The following is a 17,037-nucleotide window of genomic DNA, read 5'->3' as shown; positions in this document are numbered from 1 at the left end:
GAGGCTCCCACAATTTTTCAAGTTAGGTAACCATACATTGGAACCCTAACAGCCCACCAATAAGGAGTGAACTGCATGTCCATGGTTCAGACCACACACTCACTAATAATTTTTCATTTTTTCTTTGTCCTATTTTGTAAGTCAAAGTCTCACAGTATGACCCAGGCATTCCTGAGGGAGCTCAAGACTTTTTGGGTGGTCCAAGACCAAAACTTTTTCATAGTAATAGTAAGATGCTATCTGCTTTTTAAAAAATCTCATTCTTTCACGAGTGTATAAGATTAAATGAAGAAGGTGACATGAGAATACGGTTGTTATCTATTAAGCCTTACATTAAAAATATCTGCCAAAATGTAAAACAATGCCATTTTTCTCACTATTTTTTGTTTTGGAAAATGTAGCCTTTTTTCATAAAAATATGTATTATGTATAACATATAGTAAGTTTATGTTTTACTTTTAAATTAATTTAAAAATATTCTTTAAATTTCTTAATGCTAATTTTTGAAAGGTAAACATCAATAGAACCATCATAAACAAGTGCTCTTTGGGGCCTTGAATAATTTTTAAAAGAGTAAAGAGATCTTAAAACCAAAAAAGTTTGAGAACTCCTGCTCTAAATAAAAGCAGTACTTTTGTAAGTCGATTTAAAAATAATTTTTGTTTTAAGATTTAACTCCAAAGTCCCACATTATATTCATTCAATAAAGATATATTTAATGCCTACCATGTATATGCCAAGCATTATGGCACTATACTGCAGTTTTCCTCTTTATTTCATTAATCACCACTATTCGTTTTGTTGGCTGAAAAATCATTGAAAGAAAACAGTATGTTCACATAATAAAAGAACGGCATATTTCATTGTATTCAAATGCACAGAGCCAGTTTTGCAAGTACTGTGACTACTTTGCCATCTTGTGTTCAGTGAAGAAATTGCACATTATTTTCATCATTTTATGTCTCCTGATGTTTATCTAGTTCTAATACTGCTGAGATAGGTTGTTAACATATGCAACAACGATTGTACATTTTAATTCTTTCAATTCTATTAATGTTTGCTTCATATATTGTGAAACTTTATCAGGTATAAACAGTCTTCCTAATGAACTGAACCTTTTAACATTATGAAATATCTCTTATTCTCTAGTAAGATTCTTTGTCTGGTAACATTTTTTTTTTATCTGACATTAATATAGTCCAACCTTTTTATACTTTATTTAGATAGTGAACTATTTTCTACACATTTACTTTCAACTTCTCTGTGTCGTTAAAGTGTATCTCTCATAGACATCACGATCGGTATTGATACACACACAATCTCTTTCAGTTAGAGATTACACTTAAATAATGTGGTCCATTTACACTTAAATATTGATGTGGCTGAATTTAGAGCTACCATTTTATTAGCCTCCCTCCCCAGCCCCAAGTTTTCTTTCCCATCTCCCACCCCACAAATTCTCTATTTGTGTCTCTGTTCCTCTGTTTCCTTGACTTCTTTTGGATTAACCAAATATTTTTTTAGAATTTTATTTTATCTATTGGCTTTTTAGCTGGACCTCTTTGCATTACCTCCTAAGTGACTGTTCTAGGGATTACAATATATACCCTCAACTTTAACCAGTTTACTTGAGTTAATATTATACCCTTTCACATGTAGTATAAGAACCATTTACCACTCTCCATTCCCTATACTTTATGTAACCCCACAGTACAATGTTACAATTTTTGCTTTAAACAGTCATTAAAAAAAAACAACTTTTATTAAAAATGTATTGGGGTGACATTGGTTAATAAAATTATAGAGGTTTCAAGTGTACAATTCTACAATACATCATCTACTGTATTTCCTTATAGTAAAATAAGTAAAATAAGACCAGGTCTTATATTAATTTTTGCTCCAAAAGACACATTAGAGCTGATTGTCTGGCTAGGTCTTATTTTCGGGGAAACAAGGTATATATCACATTGGGTGTTCACCACCCAGAGTCAGTTCTCCTTGCATCACCACACGTTTGACCCCCCTTTACTCTCCTCTACCATACCCTCCTCCTTTACCCTGTGGTAACCACTAAACTTATTATCTGTGCCTGTGAGTTTTTGATTGCATAAAGAAGATGTGGTACATATATACAATGGAATATTACTCGGCCATAGAAAAGATGAAATTGTGCCATTTGCGACAACATGGATGGATCTTGAGATCATCATGCTGAGCGAAATAAGTCAGACAGAAAAGGTCGACAACCATATGATTTCACTCATACATGGGATACAAAACTGAAAGCAACAAAAGAACAAAACAAACAAAAGTCATGTATTTTTTAAAAAGATAAAAGGGAAAAAGAGTAACATTTCTGTACTCACATATTTACCATTTCCCAACGTTAACTATCTGGTTGGTATCATTACCCTTCAATCTGATGAACTTCCTTTAGAACTTGTACAGTAGGTCGGCTGATACTAAATTCTTAGTTTTTGTTACCTGAAAAAGTCTTTATTCATCTTCATCCTTAAAGAATTCTGTATTGTTAAGGATACAGAACTCTAGTTTCTGTCTGCTTTTTATTGCTCACCAGTGTTTTTAGACAGTTTATTTAAAAATATGTTATCCTGAGTTTATATAGTTGGCATTTGCTGGAGTGTCAGTCCAATCAGCTATAACCAAAAGTAGAACCTTGCATATTATTTTAGAAAACTAGGCAATAATACCTTCATAATTACAATGGAAACAGATGGAAAAGAAATTAATAAAAGATAAATAGATTCTGTGATGATTTAAAGTAAATGTGGCTTTGGTATGTAAGAATAGTAACTAGAATGTAGGCTTGTGAGGTGTTGAATAGTAGAGTATTTTAGGACTTTGGGATTAAAAGCATTCATTTGTCTCTCACATTCCTGAAAAGTTTCTAAAATGACTGTAAAAAAATAAGTAAGACATAAAACCACAGAGACACAGAAGTCATAAGAGAAGATGGCAGCAATAAAGTTTTGGAAGACTGAAAGCCAAATAGATAAGCAATTAAATACTTAGCAGAATGAAGAAAAGTGAAATAAAGCCTATGTGTAAGTTGCAGGGTAACCTGTACAAAAGCCAATAAGTATAACAGAACCCCCTCCTCCCAAATATATGGGAATCAGAGATTCCAGGTAGTTCTGAAAGTTAGGGTGCAAGAGGGTCTCAAACTCAATACAAGCAGAAGTATGACCCTTAAATCCCCTCCCCCATCCCACACAACCAAATAACAAACCCCTTCTCAACCCTGTAAGAAGTATAGATTTACCTTTAAAGGGTATGAACCAGAGAGATATCACACTCAGGGACACAGACACGCTTAGTGGGTAAGGGGTTTAAACTATAAATGAGAAGTAAAAGTCTACATGTCAAAACATTAAAATCCATCTCTGACCATTCATCTGATCAGCCTCCTCTCCGGAAATGACCCCCAGAACATTTACTTGCAGATGACTAGAGATTCCAGCCCAAGAGAAAAGACTTACATATAGTAGGTTGAGGACCCCTGCCAGGGCTATCAGTCAATTCATAAAAACAATTTGCCCACAAACATGAAATTTACATTCCGCTTTCTGGTCCATCACTCTTACAACGAAAGAACAGACATTTGAGGACAGCCTTTAAATGTAAAATTAGTATCTAAGTAACTCATTAAATTGTCAAGCTCTGGTGCACAGTTAAAAAAAATAAAAAGAAAATAAACGAGACCGGCACTACTTGACAGAAATTAGAAAGGAGCCAGGTAGCAACCGTCCTGAATACAACTTAGAGTTTCTAATGCACTGAACAACTTTGATGATGCCAGTTCAATTTACAAAAGAGCTAAAAGAATCTGGTCTGAATGCCTCAGTTTGCACAGGAAAATTTAAATAGAATGTGATAAAGCACTTCAGAAGGTTAACTGGGCATAGATATCAAAGATCATCTTATGTGACATTATTAGTATTAGGAAAAACAGCCCTGACATTTAACTAAAAGGAAATTGACCAGTAAAAGCATTAAAAATTAACCAACATTCTGAGCAATCAGTTACAGCATGTTCCCCTCCAGATTGTAAATTACACAAGAGCAGGGGCCATCTTTGCGTTGTATTTCCATGTTCCGCCCCAGAACCTGGTACAGTACATGACACATAGTAGACCCTCAAGAAATACTGATTAAATAAATCAATGAAGATGGAGAAAAAGTTAAAATCTGTGTTTTCTATGAATGACAACTACAAAGTCACCAAAAAAGCAAAACCTGTATTTCATTAAATTACTAAAAATAAAAACTGTCTCAGAAGGATATCCTGTCTGATTGTTAATTAGCAATGTTAATTAGCACAAGAGAAGAGCTACAAGTAACAGGCACCCCATGATAATTTCTTAATGAATGAATTGTAAATGCATATGTAATATGGCACTCAAAGTAGTAACACACAAACGCTAAGCCAGGATTAAATCTAGAGTTGAATATAGAGTTGACAGAAAGTCGCATAGTTAGTTTAATAGTTGCAGCATAAAAGCTTAGAACCAGGCTGCGTCGGTGAACATTAGCTATGTGTTCCATTATGCTCCGTTCCATTAGCTATGTGTTCGGTAAATCACTTGCCTCTCTGTGGTAGAAACTGTTTTCCCTCCCAGCATCCATTCCCCTTCCAGCAACAGCATGACCTTCTCTTCAGGGAGCCTTGCCCTCCGCAGCTCTCAGACATGTGTGCTTCAGTTGGGCCCTAACCAGGCTACAGGAGGAAGCTTGTGACCTAGGTTTAAGTGATTCAATACACCATTTCCCCCTAAATAGAATTACTGTTACAACAATGTGAACATGATCAAAACTGTGCCAATCAGAGCCAATTCCAAGACTTTTAGGTTAGCTATTAGGTAACAAAATAGAAACTGAAAATAAGGAGGGAGAGTTACTGGGATCATCTTGCTGCTGTAAAGAGTTAGTCCTAAAATGGAGCAATCCCAGGAGGGAAACTAAAAGTGGGAAAGGGGATGTGATCTGAACCCCTGCATCAATCCTCCCCCAAAAATCAGCTCTACCTGTAACTTTTTAGTCAACTTTTGTTTTCTACTTAAATTAGGTAAGACTAGAGTTTCTGCCAATTACATCCATGAGTCCCCACTGATACACTTTCTTAATTTCAGTTTCCTCATTTGGAAAATAAGGATTTTGTAAGCTTCAGTATCTTCGTCTGTGAAGTAGAATACCTACCTCATAGGTTTACTGTGAAAATTAAACACTTGGCACACAGCACAGATCTGACACTTCATCAACCTGCTAAGATATTTAAAAACAGAAAACACTCCTTATAAAGAATATTGAGCTATACATGTGATTTCAATAAAAAAGAAAACTGAACATTGTATGACTGGGTACTAAGTTCAAGTGAGCAAAATTCTCTGGTGAAAAGATAATGGCAACAGCTAAAACATAAATGGGGGTAAAAAACCACAACACTGAATTTGCCACTACCAAGTAATTCAGACATTCACCAGGAATATAATGAGAATTATTGCAAAATATCCCCATACATATATTGATGCCAGTGCTGGAGGAATAAAAGTTTTAAAATAGCCATCTCCCTAAAAATGGTAAGACTAGAAATCAACGAAACATAAAATAGACAAGCAACAGAAAAAATCAGAACCCAAAGTTAATTAAACTGGTAAACTTCTATTAAGACTGATTAATGAAAAAAGAGGGAAACCAAAAATTAGCAGTATCAGGAATAAAAAGGGACCTATCACTATAGAACCTACAGACATTAAAAAGGTAATAAGGGAATGCTATAAACAACTTTATACCAATCTGGTCAATAACTGAGATGAAATTAACAAACTCACTAAAAACAACTCAGAAAAACCAACACAAGAACAAATTTGAATAACACTGTATCCTTCTTAAAAACTGAATTCGTAATCCAAATCTTTCCTACAAAGAAAATTTCAAAATGTTGGCTGAATCAGAAAAAATACCTGAAAGTTAGATGAGGCCCTGAGACCACAGTTTTTTCCCTCTATTGGATTTTTACTGAATGGAACAGAGAGAGGAAGGATTTAAAAAAATAAAAGAAGGAAGAGACTGAACGACAATTAAGCAGATAAAGACAGTAAAAGGGAAAGAAAGCAAAGTCTTGGATGTCAGTAGGACAGAACTAACAAAATCAGAGACTAGACCAGGGGTGTCCAAACTTTTTTCAACGTTTTTTACCAAGGGCCATATGCGGTAAAATACACAAATAGCCGGGTCACTCACTCGAGGTGAAGTACGTATTGCCTCACCTGGTTTATTTAAGTAAACTAAATATATTTTGGGAATTTGCTGCGAGCCAATAAAAAATGGATGGGCTGCAGTTTGGACACCCCTGGACTAGACTATCTGCATCAATGGTGTAGATGGGGCAACCTGAAAAATCTGCGGATTAGATTAGAAATGGATGAGTAAAGGAAAATATACCCCTAAAAAGAGTTTGGTTTGTATACCTCAACAAGCAAGTGATAGCAGAAAAGAGCTGTTCAAAAATCTTCTGTCAAGAAAAAAGTAATGAGGATAGTACACAAAAAAGACCATCGACAGAGTAGTTGAACTAACTGTAATAATAATAGACTATCGTTTTGACACATTCTGTATTGCTGTGATAATACATTCTATTATAAATCAAAACAGTTCCAAATTTGACAAACTGTATTGAGAAGAAAATTTTCAGATAGAAAAAGTTACTCTGCTGGAAACAATACTGCAGTTTTTCAAAACAGAATTAAAGCAGGGAGCTAAGAAAAACTAGAGAAAAGAACTTACTAGTGGAAAAATCAACTCTCTTCTTGGTGGGTTTGAAACTAACCAAAAAAGTATAAAACTTACTTTATTATTAGTGCAGTATAAATAAAAGGGCCTAAAGAAAAACAGTCAGTTCTTGTGCCTTGCAGCAGTTATGATCTATAAACTCACTGCAAATACCAATCAGTGAGTACTGACTGAACCTTTGCTCTTAGGGGAAAATACAGGTAGGTTCCTGTAAGCCTCTGGTCACGATGCTTTGTGAACAAATCACTACAAAATCTTGTTTAATGTGTGTTTCTGTTTAAAGACACCTTATTCAATGTGCATTGTTGATTCATGAACACTCAACTCACAGCACTATAACTCATGCCAACAAAGCTCATCTAACATGGGGTTTTTTCCATAACGCATATTACAGCCTTCTTAGGACAGCACTGCAACACTACACTTGGGCGCCATTTTAAACAGCAAAATCTTCAACAAACAGTATAAAATGTGAAAAACATGGCACCAAATAGACTGCAAAAAAGACATTACAGTATGAACGCTGAAACAAGAGGGCAGCGCATCGCCTTGTTCCATCTCAGCTAAGAACAGGCAACACATTTTTCACTGCACTGTACATACCTGCGAATGACAGTGAAAGTGCTGTGAGTGTGGCTTTGGGGGTTACGAATAAACTTTAGTGAGTAGACAAATTTGCAAATTCGGAATCCACGAATAATGATGATCAACTGTATTCACAAAAGCTTAACACTACCATCGAGTACATTTTTAAAAGGTTTACTGTAAATGAACGTAGAAATCTAGTAAGTTGTAATACAAATATAATAGGGCTACATGCTACATCTTAGAATCAATTTGCTGTATTTTTTAAAAAGTGTTATGAAACATGAAAGTCAGTTTTTTAGGAATCACAGCAGACCTCTTTAATTTATTAGTATATGACAATCAGCACTAGGAAAAATCAAAGCATGTTTATTTCTAAGTTATAAATTAAATCCATTAAATCCCATTTGGAGAACTCAATCCACTCAATTTTTAACAATAAGGCCACCAATCTATTTATTGTGATCAGCTCTCCTAAAGGCCATTTATTCAAATGGCCTGTCAGTCAGACCCCGCTTCTCTTCACCCTCATTCAGATGAAAGACTACACCATGCTGCCAAATAATGATGTCAGGACTTAGCACATCCTTACCCACACTGACTACATACTACAATAGAATATACGGCAGAAAAAAACAAAGTCTGATCTAGACTCTACAGAACTCTCACAGATGAGCGATTTAGATGTTTGCTCAAAGCTTCACATGTTTGTAAATCACCTTCAGTTCTTGAGAATGAGAAACAGAATTAAAGGAGAAAACCACAAAAGCATGAATTAATGATAAATTCAAACAAGTTTTTGAAAAAGAAATATCTCCCCACCCATTCCCTTAATGTTCCAATTAACTCCCACTGCATTAAAGGAATTACCCATACATAGTTGAAAGAAAATGGTGAAAATTAAGTGAACAAATTAGTAACTCCATGTCACCTGCCTTAGAGATTATACCAGGTTGGTGCCCACATTTTACATTCATACATTTTATAGTCAGCTGCCAGCCAAGTGCTCTTTTAAAATCATCATTTCTAGGAATATGATCCGACTCAGCACACCTGAACATGAAGTAGAAATACTGCTATATACTTAAAAAAAAGAAAATAGTCCCCAAAATATTAGCTGCAAGAACCCACACCAAAGTGTGTATTTTCTAAGATTTCTTGAAGAGAACTCTTGCAACTCCCTCAATCCAATCAGCTAAATTTTGACCTGATCTACATAAGGGGCAATTGTTAGAAAATGAAGAAGTTAATACGTAATATACATGCGCACACACACGATACCATGATACCATGCTTCCCTGTCATATAGCTTTGATTAAAACTTGGGTCCAAACGTTATCTGTTACCTTTGAAGCTAAATATGATATACATTCCCCTTTTAAGAAGGTATCATTAATATTTTAAATTAGAACAGCTAAGAAGAAAAAGTCAATTACATTTAGTCATATGGTTTCTTTTACTTTCACTTAGGATCGTATTAGAAATTACCAGCAATTTGTTTGTCTCACATTCACCCCACTTTCCACCGCCTTTGTCAGCATCCTGGTTCACCTATTGTCACCTGAACTGTAAGGAGCTAAATGCTTTCCTAGTCCCATTTCAATCCACTGTACCCACCACCAGACTGATTCTTCCAAGGCACACTCTGATCACACTGTCCCCAATTCAAATATCTCTGACAGCTCACACTGCCATCTAAATTAAGGATACATTTCTCAGCCTGGCTTTCAAGGTCCTCCAGTCTGACCTGACCTACCTATCTAGTCCCCTTCTTTACAATTCTCCAACAGTTAACCTCAGTTCCAGAACATAACTCAAACTTTTCTGTGTCTGTAGCCTTGTTTAGGCCTTTGCCTCCATTTGGATGTACTTCCTCACTTCCTGTTGAAACCCTGTCCACTACTTTAAGGCACAACTCTACCCCAAAAGCATCTCTGATTTTCCTAACCCACGTGTCTCCCTCCCTTCAATCTCTTGCTTTCTTTACAGCCTTCTTATGGCACTTCATTCACTTAGACATTAATTACCATATCCTACTAGAATGGAAACTCCAAGGGCAAGGACTAAACTGATCAGTGTTTCTGGATAAAATAAAATGAAAAAAAAAAAAAAAAGACTCATCCAAAAGTAAACAGAAAAAAAAAAAGATATATCTTACTTTTGCAAAGGGGGAAAAAGCCTTATTATTAATAGAGTAGAACAAATCCTCCAAAAGAAACTTTTAAAAAATGTATCTTTAAATCAACAATTTTACCAGAAGAGGTGCCATGCATTCAAATTGGTACAGGACATATGTAACTGGAGCAGTGTGTGTTACTTTTCAAATATAGCAAACCAGTCCCTTATCACCATCAATACATCAAATGAATAATAAAGTATGACTGTATTCTAATAATGCCTCATTTATCTGATATCACTACGACATGAAGGGTTCACAAAAGCAAGTTTTCTGGAGAAGTGGCATCCGACTGCAGAAACACAGCTCAGACATGCCTGTAGCCAGGGTCAGCTGAGAGATGGTCCTGGGAAACTGGACCTCCACTTCACCCAGTCCAGCAGAAAACACTCAGGCAGAGTAGTGAGGTCATTTTGTACAAGTTATTTACACCTGGTGAACAGGAAGGCAGCAGGGAAGGAGGGCAAGAAGGAGATTAAAAACCCTATAAAACTACAAAAGATGTTTTGCATGGCAGAATCCTCATTCCAGGTTGTTGGTACTAGCCATGGCTTTACTTCGCTGAGAAACTTTGGGGAGTTAAGCAGCTGTTCTTCTGTCATGAAACAAGTTATGTCATAACCTGCTGGAAGATTCCATTTCCTTTGCCATTGATAAAAATCTCACACTCTAATTATGTCTGACATGGGTTGACTTGTGCACCCCAAAATTCATATGTTGAAATCCTAAATATAGGGTCACTGCAGAGATAACCAGATGAGGTCCTACTGGAGTAAAGTAAACCCTTACTCCGATATAACACAGGAAATCTGGACACAGGCAGGGAGGATGCCACATGAAGATGAAGGCAGAGTTCAGGGGGCTGCTTCTACAAGCCACGCAATGCCAAAGATTGGCACACACACACAGATGCCAGATGAAAGGAGTGGCACAGATTCTCCCTCACAGCCCTCAGAAGGAACCAACCCTGCCAGCACCGTGATCTCAGACTTTCAGCCTCTAGAAATGAGACAATAATTTTTTGTTGTTTAAGCCACCTAGTTTGCGGTACTTTGTTTGGCCCCCTTAGGAAACTAATTGGTATTTACTGGTGTCTTTCCATTTATCAAATCACCAATCTATCAAAGATCTACTTTATCTTCAGGCTACTTCATTACTCTTACTCCCATTCAAAAAGCTAAAACTCAAATCTAACAATTCTACAAATCTTCTTTGTGATCAAATCACAAATCACCAACCACACACCTCTTTAAGGAACCAAACTTCTTACAAATGGTAAGTGCCCCATTGATTCCACAAACGTATACTGATGACCTCTACGTGCCAGGTACCAAGGATAGAGCCGTAAGACGGACTTGGTCCTGGCCTCACAAAGGTTACAGTATAATCAAGGTAACTGACAAAAAACCAAAACTAGACAATGATAAAATTAAAATTGTGATACTAACAATACATGACAGACATATTTAACCATGTCTGGATGACTCAAGGTCATCGCCATGGAGACCTACTATACAGTTCCATGCCCTTTATTGTTTTGCTCCCCTCCTAGATGCCAGGCTATTGGATACCATGCAGTCTGCTTTTATCAGCTACCCTTCTATCTCTCTGCTCACTCTCTGCAACCCACCAATTCCTAGTTTGGAGCTTCTACTTTGCTCTGGGCTAGAAATATCAGGTAATTAATATTGCTAAGAAATATACATTAAATAGAAAAAATTGCTGCAAGTAAGAACTGAAGATTTAGCTTTAATACTAACATTCTCATTTACTTTAGATTCTCAGAGACATTTTTCCTGACAGAATTCTGTTACAAGGTACTAAGGTGGAACATTATTTTATGTAAAAAATGTGTCATGGAATAATTTTACTGCTTTGGTATTAAGTTGGCTGGCAAGCAATTGTTCACTTTCAAAGGGAATATAGTGTAGGGATGCTATGTAAACAATTACATAAGGAAGAAATACTGTCCAAACTTGGAATTAAAAACCTTATTGCCCAGTCTAAGGCACATTTTTATTATCTAATTGTGAATCATATCCCCAGATTACAGGCCAGGGAAGTTATACAGCACTACAATGGAAGGCCCGCCAGTATTGTCTGCAGTACACAGTAATTACCACCTACCTCTTATGCATATCCAACAATCATCTTTTTTGTTGTGTTTTTCAAGTTCTTCTTCAGTTACTTCAAATAGTCTGCCTTTTAATCCTGTTAGGTCCTTTCCACTTTTGGTCAGTCGAATCCAATCCATAAGACTTCTGCCCTGTTTTAGAGGTACCTAAAAAAGGAAAAAGGGAAGAATGCAACGTGGCTTCTTCAAGTTAGCTGCTCTCTCTTCCCTCCCGCTGCTGGTCTTCAGGCTACTTCATTACTCTTACTCCCATTCAAAAAGCTAAAACTCAAATCTAACAATTCTACAAATCTTCTTAATGCTGTAGGAGGCTGTCAGAATCATTTTTGCTATATTAGAATTATAAATAAAACATCATTTAAAATACCTGGGCTGTGAGGTAGAGCTTAGAAATTCTGTCACACAGATGTTCAGCATAATGGTACCATAGTATAACAAGAATAGTATCGAACCTGGAGTCAGAAAAGTTTTGGTCTTGGCTCTGTCACTAACATGCTATATAGTCACTTACCAATTGGGACTAACATTTCTTTGCCTTAAAAATCAAGAGATTTGACAGAAGAAAAAATAAACAACTCACTAAAGTTGATTTCCTGGACTGTCAATATACACAGAACATTAGAAATCACTAGACAGCAACTAATTTTCTAAGAATCCACTGAGAAACAAAGGTCATCAAATAATGGAAAATAATGATGCTGTAAAACTCTAGGAAAGGGTTTGGCAAACTGACCCATGCCTGTTTCTGTACAGCCCTTCAGCTAAGAATCATTTTCACACGGCGTGGTGCTAGTGGTGTGGTGCTAGTGGTGGTAAAGAGATGACTCCTTAAGTGGCCATGTGGCCCTCAAAGCCTAACATATTCATTATCTGGCCCTTTGTGGAAAAGTTTGCCTATGCTTGCCTAGAGGATTTAATAACATGATGTTGGGGTTCTTTGTGTCTTATTTTTTCCCCCAAAATACGTTTTCAAGGCTTATAAGGTAAGAAGTATTAGTATTTCAGCAAGTTACGACAACCTAGTGGACATTTTCAGCCATCCCTATGGAATAGGACTATTGTCTAAACTTGTATAACTAGTTTGTAACAAAGTACCAAAAGGATGTTTAATGTAAAAGCAAGCACATTCAAGGAAGTTTATTGCTACAGACTGAATGTCTGTGTCCCCCAAGAATCCAGGTTGAAATCCTAACCCCCAATGTGATGGTATTAGGAACTTTTGGTAGGTGATTAGGTGACAAGGGTAGAGACTTCATGAGCCAGATTTATGTCCTTTTTTCATCCCAGAGAGGTCCCTCACCCCTCCTGCCCTGTGAGGACACGGGAAAAGATGGCTATGACCCAGAAATCAGGCCCTCACCAGACATGGAATTAGCCGGTACATTGATCTTAGACTTCCCAGCCTCTAGAACTACGAAAAATAAATTTCTGTTGTTTATCAGCCACCTAACCTATCATATTCTGCTATACCGGTAGTAGCCTGAATGGACTAAGACATTTATACACCTCACTTTCCTGAATTGTACCTATTTTAGGCATTTATTTACCCCCAAAATAACAAAGTTAACAGGTCTGTGGTGCCTTTCCAATTTTACATCCCTTCCTATCAAGCTGCATCATCCCATTCTTACCATCACTGAAACTCTAGGTCTTTTGGTCCTAATAAATGAAGTCGAGTGTGAGAATACAATCTTTCCCTCCCCAAACTGAAATCACTTGTCTCTCTTGTCTCTGAGGATTCCAGAATCCACAGGGTAGTGAAAAGTAATCTTTTGAAAATGCAAATCTAATCATGGGCTCTTCCTACTTTTGTGGCGTGCCACATTACCTTATACTAATGCCTCTCAATCCCCTAGAGTGGTTTACCAGGCGCCAGAATCTGGTCATAGTTTACCACACTAGCTCCATGTTTTAACTTTTGCTCCTTCTCATTACATGAGTTAGCTAAATGGGAACAGAGTCCTTGATTGCTGTGAAACACTTGCTCCCCTGCCTCTTCTCCCTGGCAGATCAATCCCCCTCTTCTCCCTGGCAGACATTTCCTCCAGGGGCCTTCTCTGACCCCCAACTCCTTCATGCTCATAACACACTATTAAACCACTTATAACTGCCTGTTTACTGGTCTGTGCAGCCTATTAGACTAAAGTTCTTGGGAACCACATCTTCAGCATATGGTAGGTTCTCTACAAATATTTATTTGCTAATGTTAGTAGAAATAATAACAGCCATCAGATAGAGTGCATACTGTATGCCAGGCACTGTGCCAAGGTGCTTTACACAACAATCCATGAAATTAGAAAAGCCTCAGGGCAAGTAACATGTAGTGAGTGCTTACCTCCTACTAAGACTATGCTAAGAGAAACATTATCTCATTTAATCCTATGAACAACCTTATAAAATGGGTACTGTTATTCCCATTTACACCTGAGGAAACAGACTCAAAGAGGTTAAGTGGTAGAGTTGGGAATAGAATCTGGGGCTTTTTCACTCAGAAGTCTGTGCTCTTAGCAATTATGATACACAACCTCCCCAACTAGATTCTATTTCTCAGTCTCCACCCATTTCATGTAATCCTGACTCAGCTTCTAACATGTTCAAGATTAGCTTGTTTCACAAAGGGAAAAAAAAAAAAGTCTTAGTTTCTCTTTGAATCACACAATAATCTTACTTTGTTCTCTTGTTGGACCCAAAGACATACATTTGTCATCATCATCTGTGAACCTTTTGTCTTTGCCTCTAAGTTTTCTCCTTTAAATGGATGCTGAGAATATGACTGGTAATTTTAATGGAAAAGGGAATCTACTCATATTCTAATTTATAGATTCTTTCTCTGGAAAGGCTATGCTATTCAGCCAAACATTTAGCTAATGGAGAGAAACAGGGCAAAAATCAAGGAAGGGGACAAATGAGTAGATGGCTAGACGACATGTGGAGTAAAAAAATGTCACAGCCAGAGTTACATCATATCAAGCCTCTAGGGTCTAGGGCAACATTCCTTAACCAGTTCCCTTTTCTGTGAAATGGAGATAACAAATACATCCACTTCATAGGATCATTGTAAAGATTAAATAAATTAATATATGTAAAGCAACTAAAACACTTAGAACACACATGGCCTTCAGTAAGCACTGAATAAACCTCAGCTATATTAGTATTTTAGGTGGGCTTACATTACAGACGTCTGAAAAGCTAATGAGAGCTACAGATCCCTGAACCCGTAATTCTTGTCTAGAGTCCAACTCCAGGTCTAAGTGGAGGGAAAAAATAGTCGTGACGGTCCAAATGATGCTAATAAGATCCAAGAGTCCAGAAATGAAAAAGGTGTGGCCCAAGCAGGTGGAAGTCTCACAAACAAAACATGATGTGGTTACAGAATGAGGAAACAACAAACAGCAGCAAGCAACATGCGTGTTGCAATGCACACAGAAGACAAGTTTATTAAACATTGCTAATGTGAAACACATTTGTACTCCACCTGTTGCTAACTGTAACCATGTTCAACAAAAACGAAAACAGTGTATTAGCTTCCAAGTCATCAAGTGGTATCAGTAAAAAAGGCAGTTACAAAACACTGAGGTACCAGAAGAAGAGAGAAAGGCAGTGTGACTCGGAGAAGTGTCCGTACACCTAAAGGGAAGTTTGGAGACGTTGTCGCTTCTGCAATCTCCCCTAGCTCCTGGCGTCCCCACCTGCGAGGGATGGTTACTGGTCACTGTCGCCACTGCCCCACCTTTCCCTTCGGCTGGGGAACCCACACCACGCAGATCTCCTTCGGAAAGTGAAGAACAAAAGCCCGGAGAGGAGGATAGGTTGAGGGAAGGAAGCTGACACTCAGTCCCTACAACACAGCAAGCACAGTGCCTGGCCCTGGCGTATACATCTGCGTGGAAGTCGCGGGGGAAAGACTTGGAGAAAAGGTAATTGACAGAACGGGATTAAGGGATGGGAAAGAAAAGGGACCCGTGTGTGCGAGGCAGGTTAGGGGAGTTCGAGGTCTGAAGACCACAGGGGATCAGACAGAAGTTGCCACGTAGGGCAGGCAGGACAGAGGGTTACAGCCGGACAGGCGGTGGGAGGGGGTCGGAAGGAGAAAATGGACTGTACTGGAATAGGAAACCCCGGCGGAGGGCAAGCGCTGAGTGAGACCGTCAGTGTTCACTCGCTTACCTTGCTACGCCCCCCGGAGGCGACGCGCTGCTGCGAGCCGGGGGCCGGGAAGGACTGGGATGGGACGTTCAGCATCCTGGACCCTTGGTCCCGGCCCTGCCCGGGGTCCACCGCCAGACTGAATCGCTAAGCTAGACCCCTCTTCGGGAACACCTCCCGCTCCGGCTCCGGGGCCGGGCAGAGGCCAAGCCCCCAACCCACTTCCGGGGTCGCCAGGGGTAAGGCGCGCCATGACGCAGCACGTCGGGTCCGCGGAGGGCGGGGCCAACGAGGCGGACGGAGCGCCGGCGTGGGAGGGGGGACGGCGGAACCACGGGGAAGTACGCATGCTCCGTTTGTTATCCACCCTGAATTTCAGCACCGAAAGGAGGTGACAGCTATTCCGCGGAAAGATTCAAGTGAGTGAAGCTGTTCGTTAGCCTTGGTGCTGACCGAATCTGAGAAGAAATTCTTCTACAGTCCTGTTAGCCCACAACACAAGTGTTTGTCCATTGTTCAGCACTACCATTACACTAGTACTTAACATATGGAATAAAATAACACTATTAGAGCATTTTGATTTCTCCGAAACTCTCTCCTCTAAAGCACCAGGCTATACAGGAAAGAAAATACTTGAAAAGCCCAGGTGTCAAATGCAAACGGCCACTCCTGTGGGGTGAAAAGAAAACTTCACCATTAAGATCTCTCGCTAATGACTCACATTATGAGTCAAACACGCTAATGAAGTCTCCTGTTCATTTACCTGACCACGAGTTCTTCCTCCTCATCTAACTTCCTGTCTTCCCTGAAGTATGCAGGGAATTGTACACTGATGCAGCCCACTCCAAACTGCAGTATTGAACAGCTACATTTACCAGTCAGATAGGTTTAGTTTGGATGCCATACGAGTACTTGCACTTGAGTAGCCTTATGCAAGGTACATTAGTATCTCAGAGCCTCATTTTCCCATCTGCATAATAGATTTAGGTTTTAGTAAGGGTAAGATGAGATGTCGTATGTAAACAACATGATACATTGCCTGATTAATAGTAAGCGCTCAGTAAATGGCAGCAGCTCTTCATACTTCCAACATATTAATGAACGAAGCACAAATACTGTGCAGGTAAACAACAGTCTCTAATGCTCAAGGTCCAAATTGGGAACCTGGTGAGTTTTTCCTTGGAGG

General features: G+C 38.5%; 1 protein-coding gene across 1 annotated transcript in view; it reads right to left on the bottom strand.

Moving 5' to 3' along the window:
• CYB5R4 (cytochrome b5 reductase 4) overlaps positions 1-16,101 on the bottom strand; it is a 68,736-nt gene extending 52,635 nt beyond the window's left edge. Inside the window, exons 1-2 of the mRNA XM_074333947.1 lie at positions 15,873-16,101; positions 11,699-11,852 (exon numbers count right to left, since the gene is read on the bottom strand). Of these exons, the coding sequence (XP_074190048.1) occupies positions 11,699-11,852; positions 15,873-15,947 (229 nt within the window). The 5' untranslated portion in view covers positions 15,948-16,101. The remainder of the gene's footprint in view (positions 1-11,698; positions 11,853-15,872) is intronic.
• Positions 16,102-17,037: the final 936 nt, after the last annotated feature.

This window comes from Rhinolophus sinicus, linkage group LG05 (assembly GCF_036562045.2).
Source record: "Rhinolophus sinicus isolate RSC01 linkage group LG05, ASM3656204v1, whole genome shotgun sequence".
Classification (NCBI taxonomy): Eukaryota; Metazoa; Chordata; class Mammalia; order Chiroptera; family Rhinolophidae; genus Rhinolophus; species Rhinolophus sinicus.
Note: the sequence above shows the minus strand (reverse complement) of the source record. Positions and strands in the feature narration are given on the sequence as shown.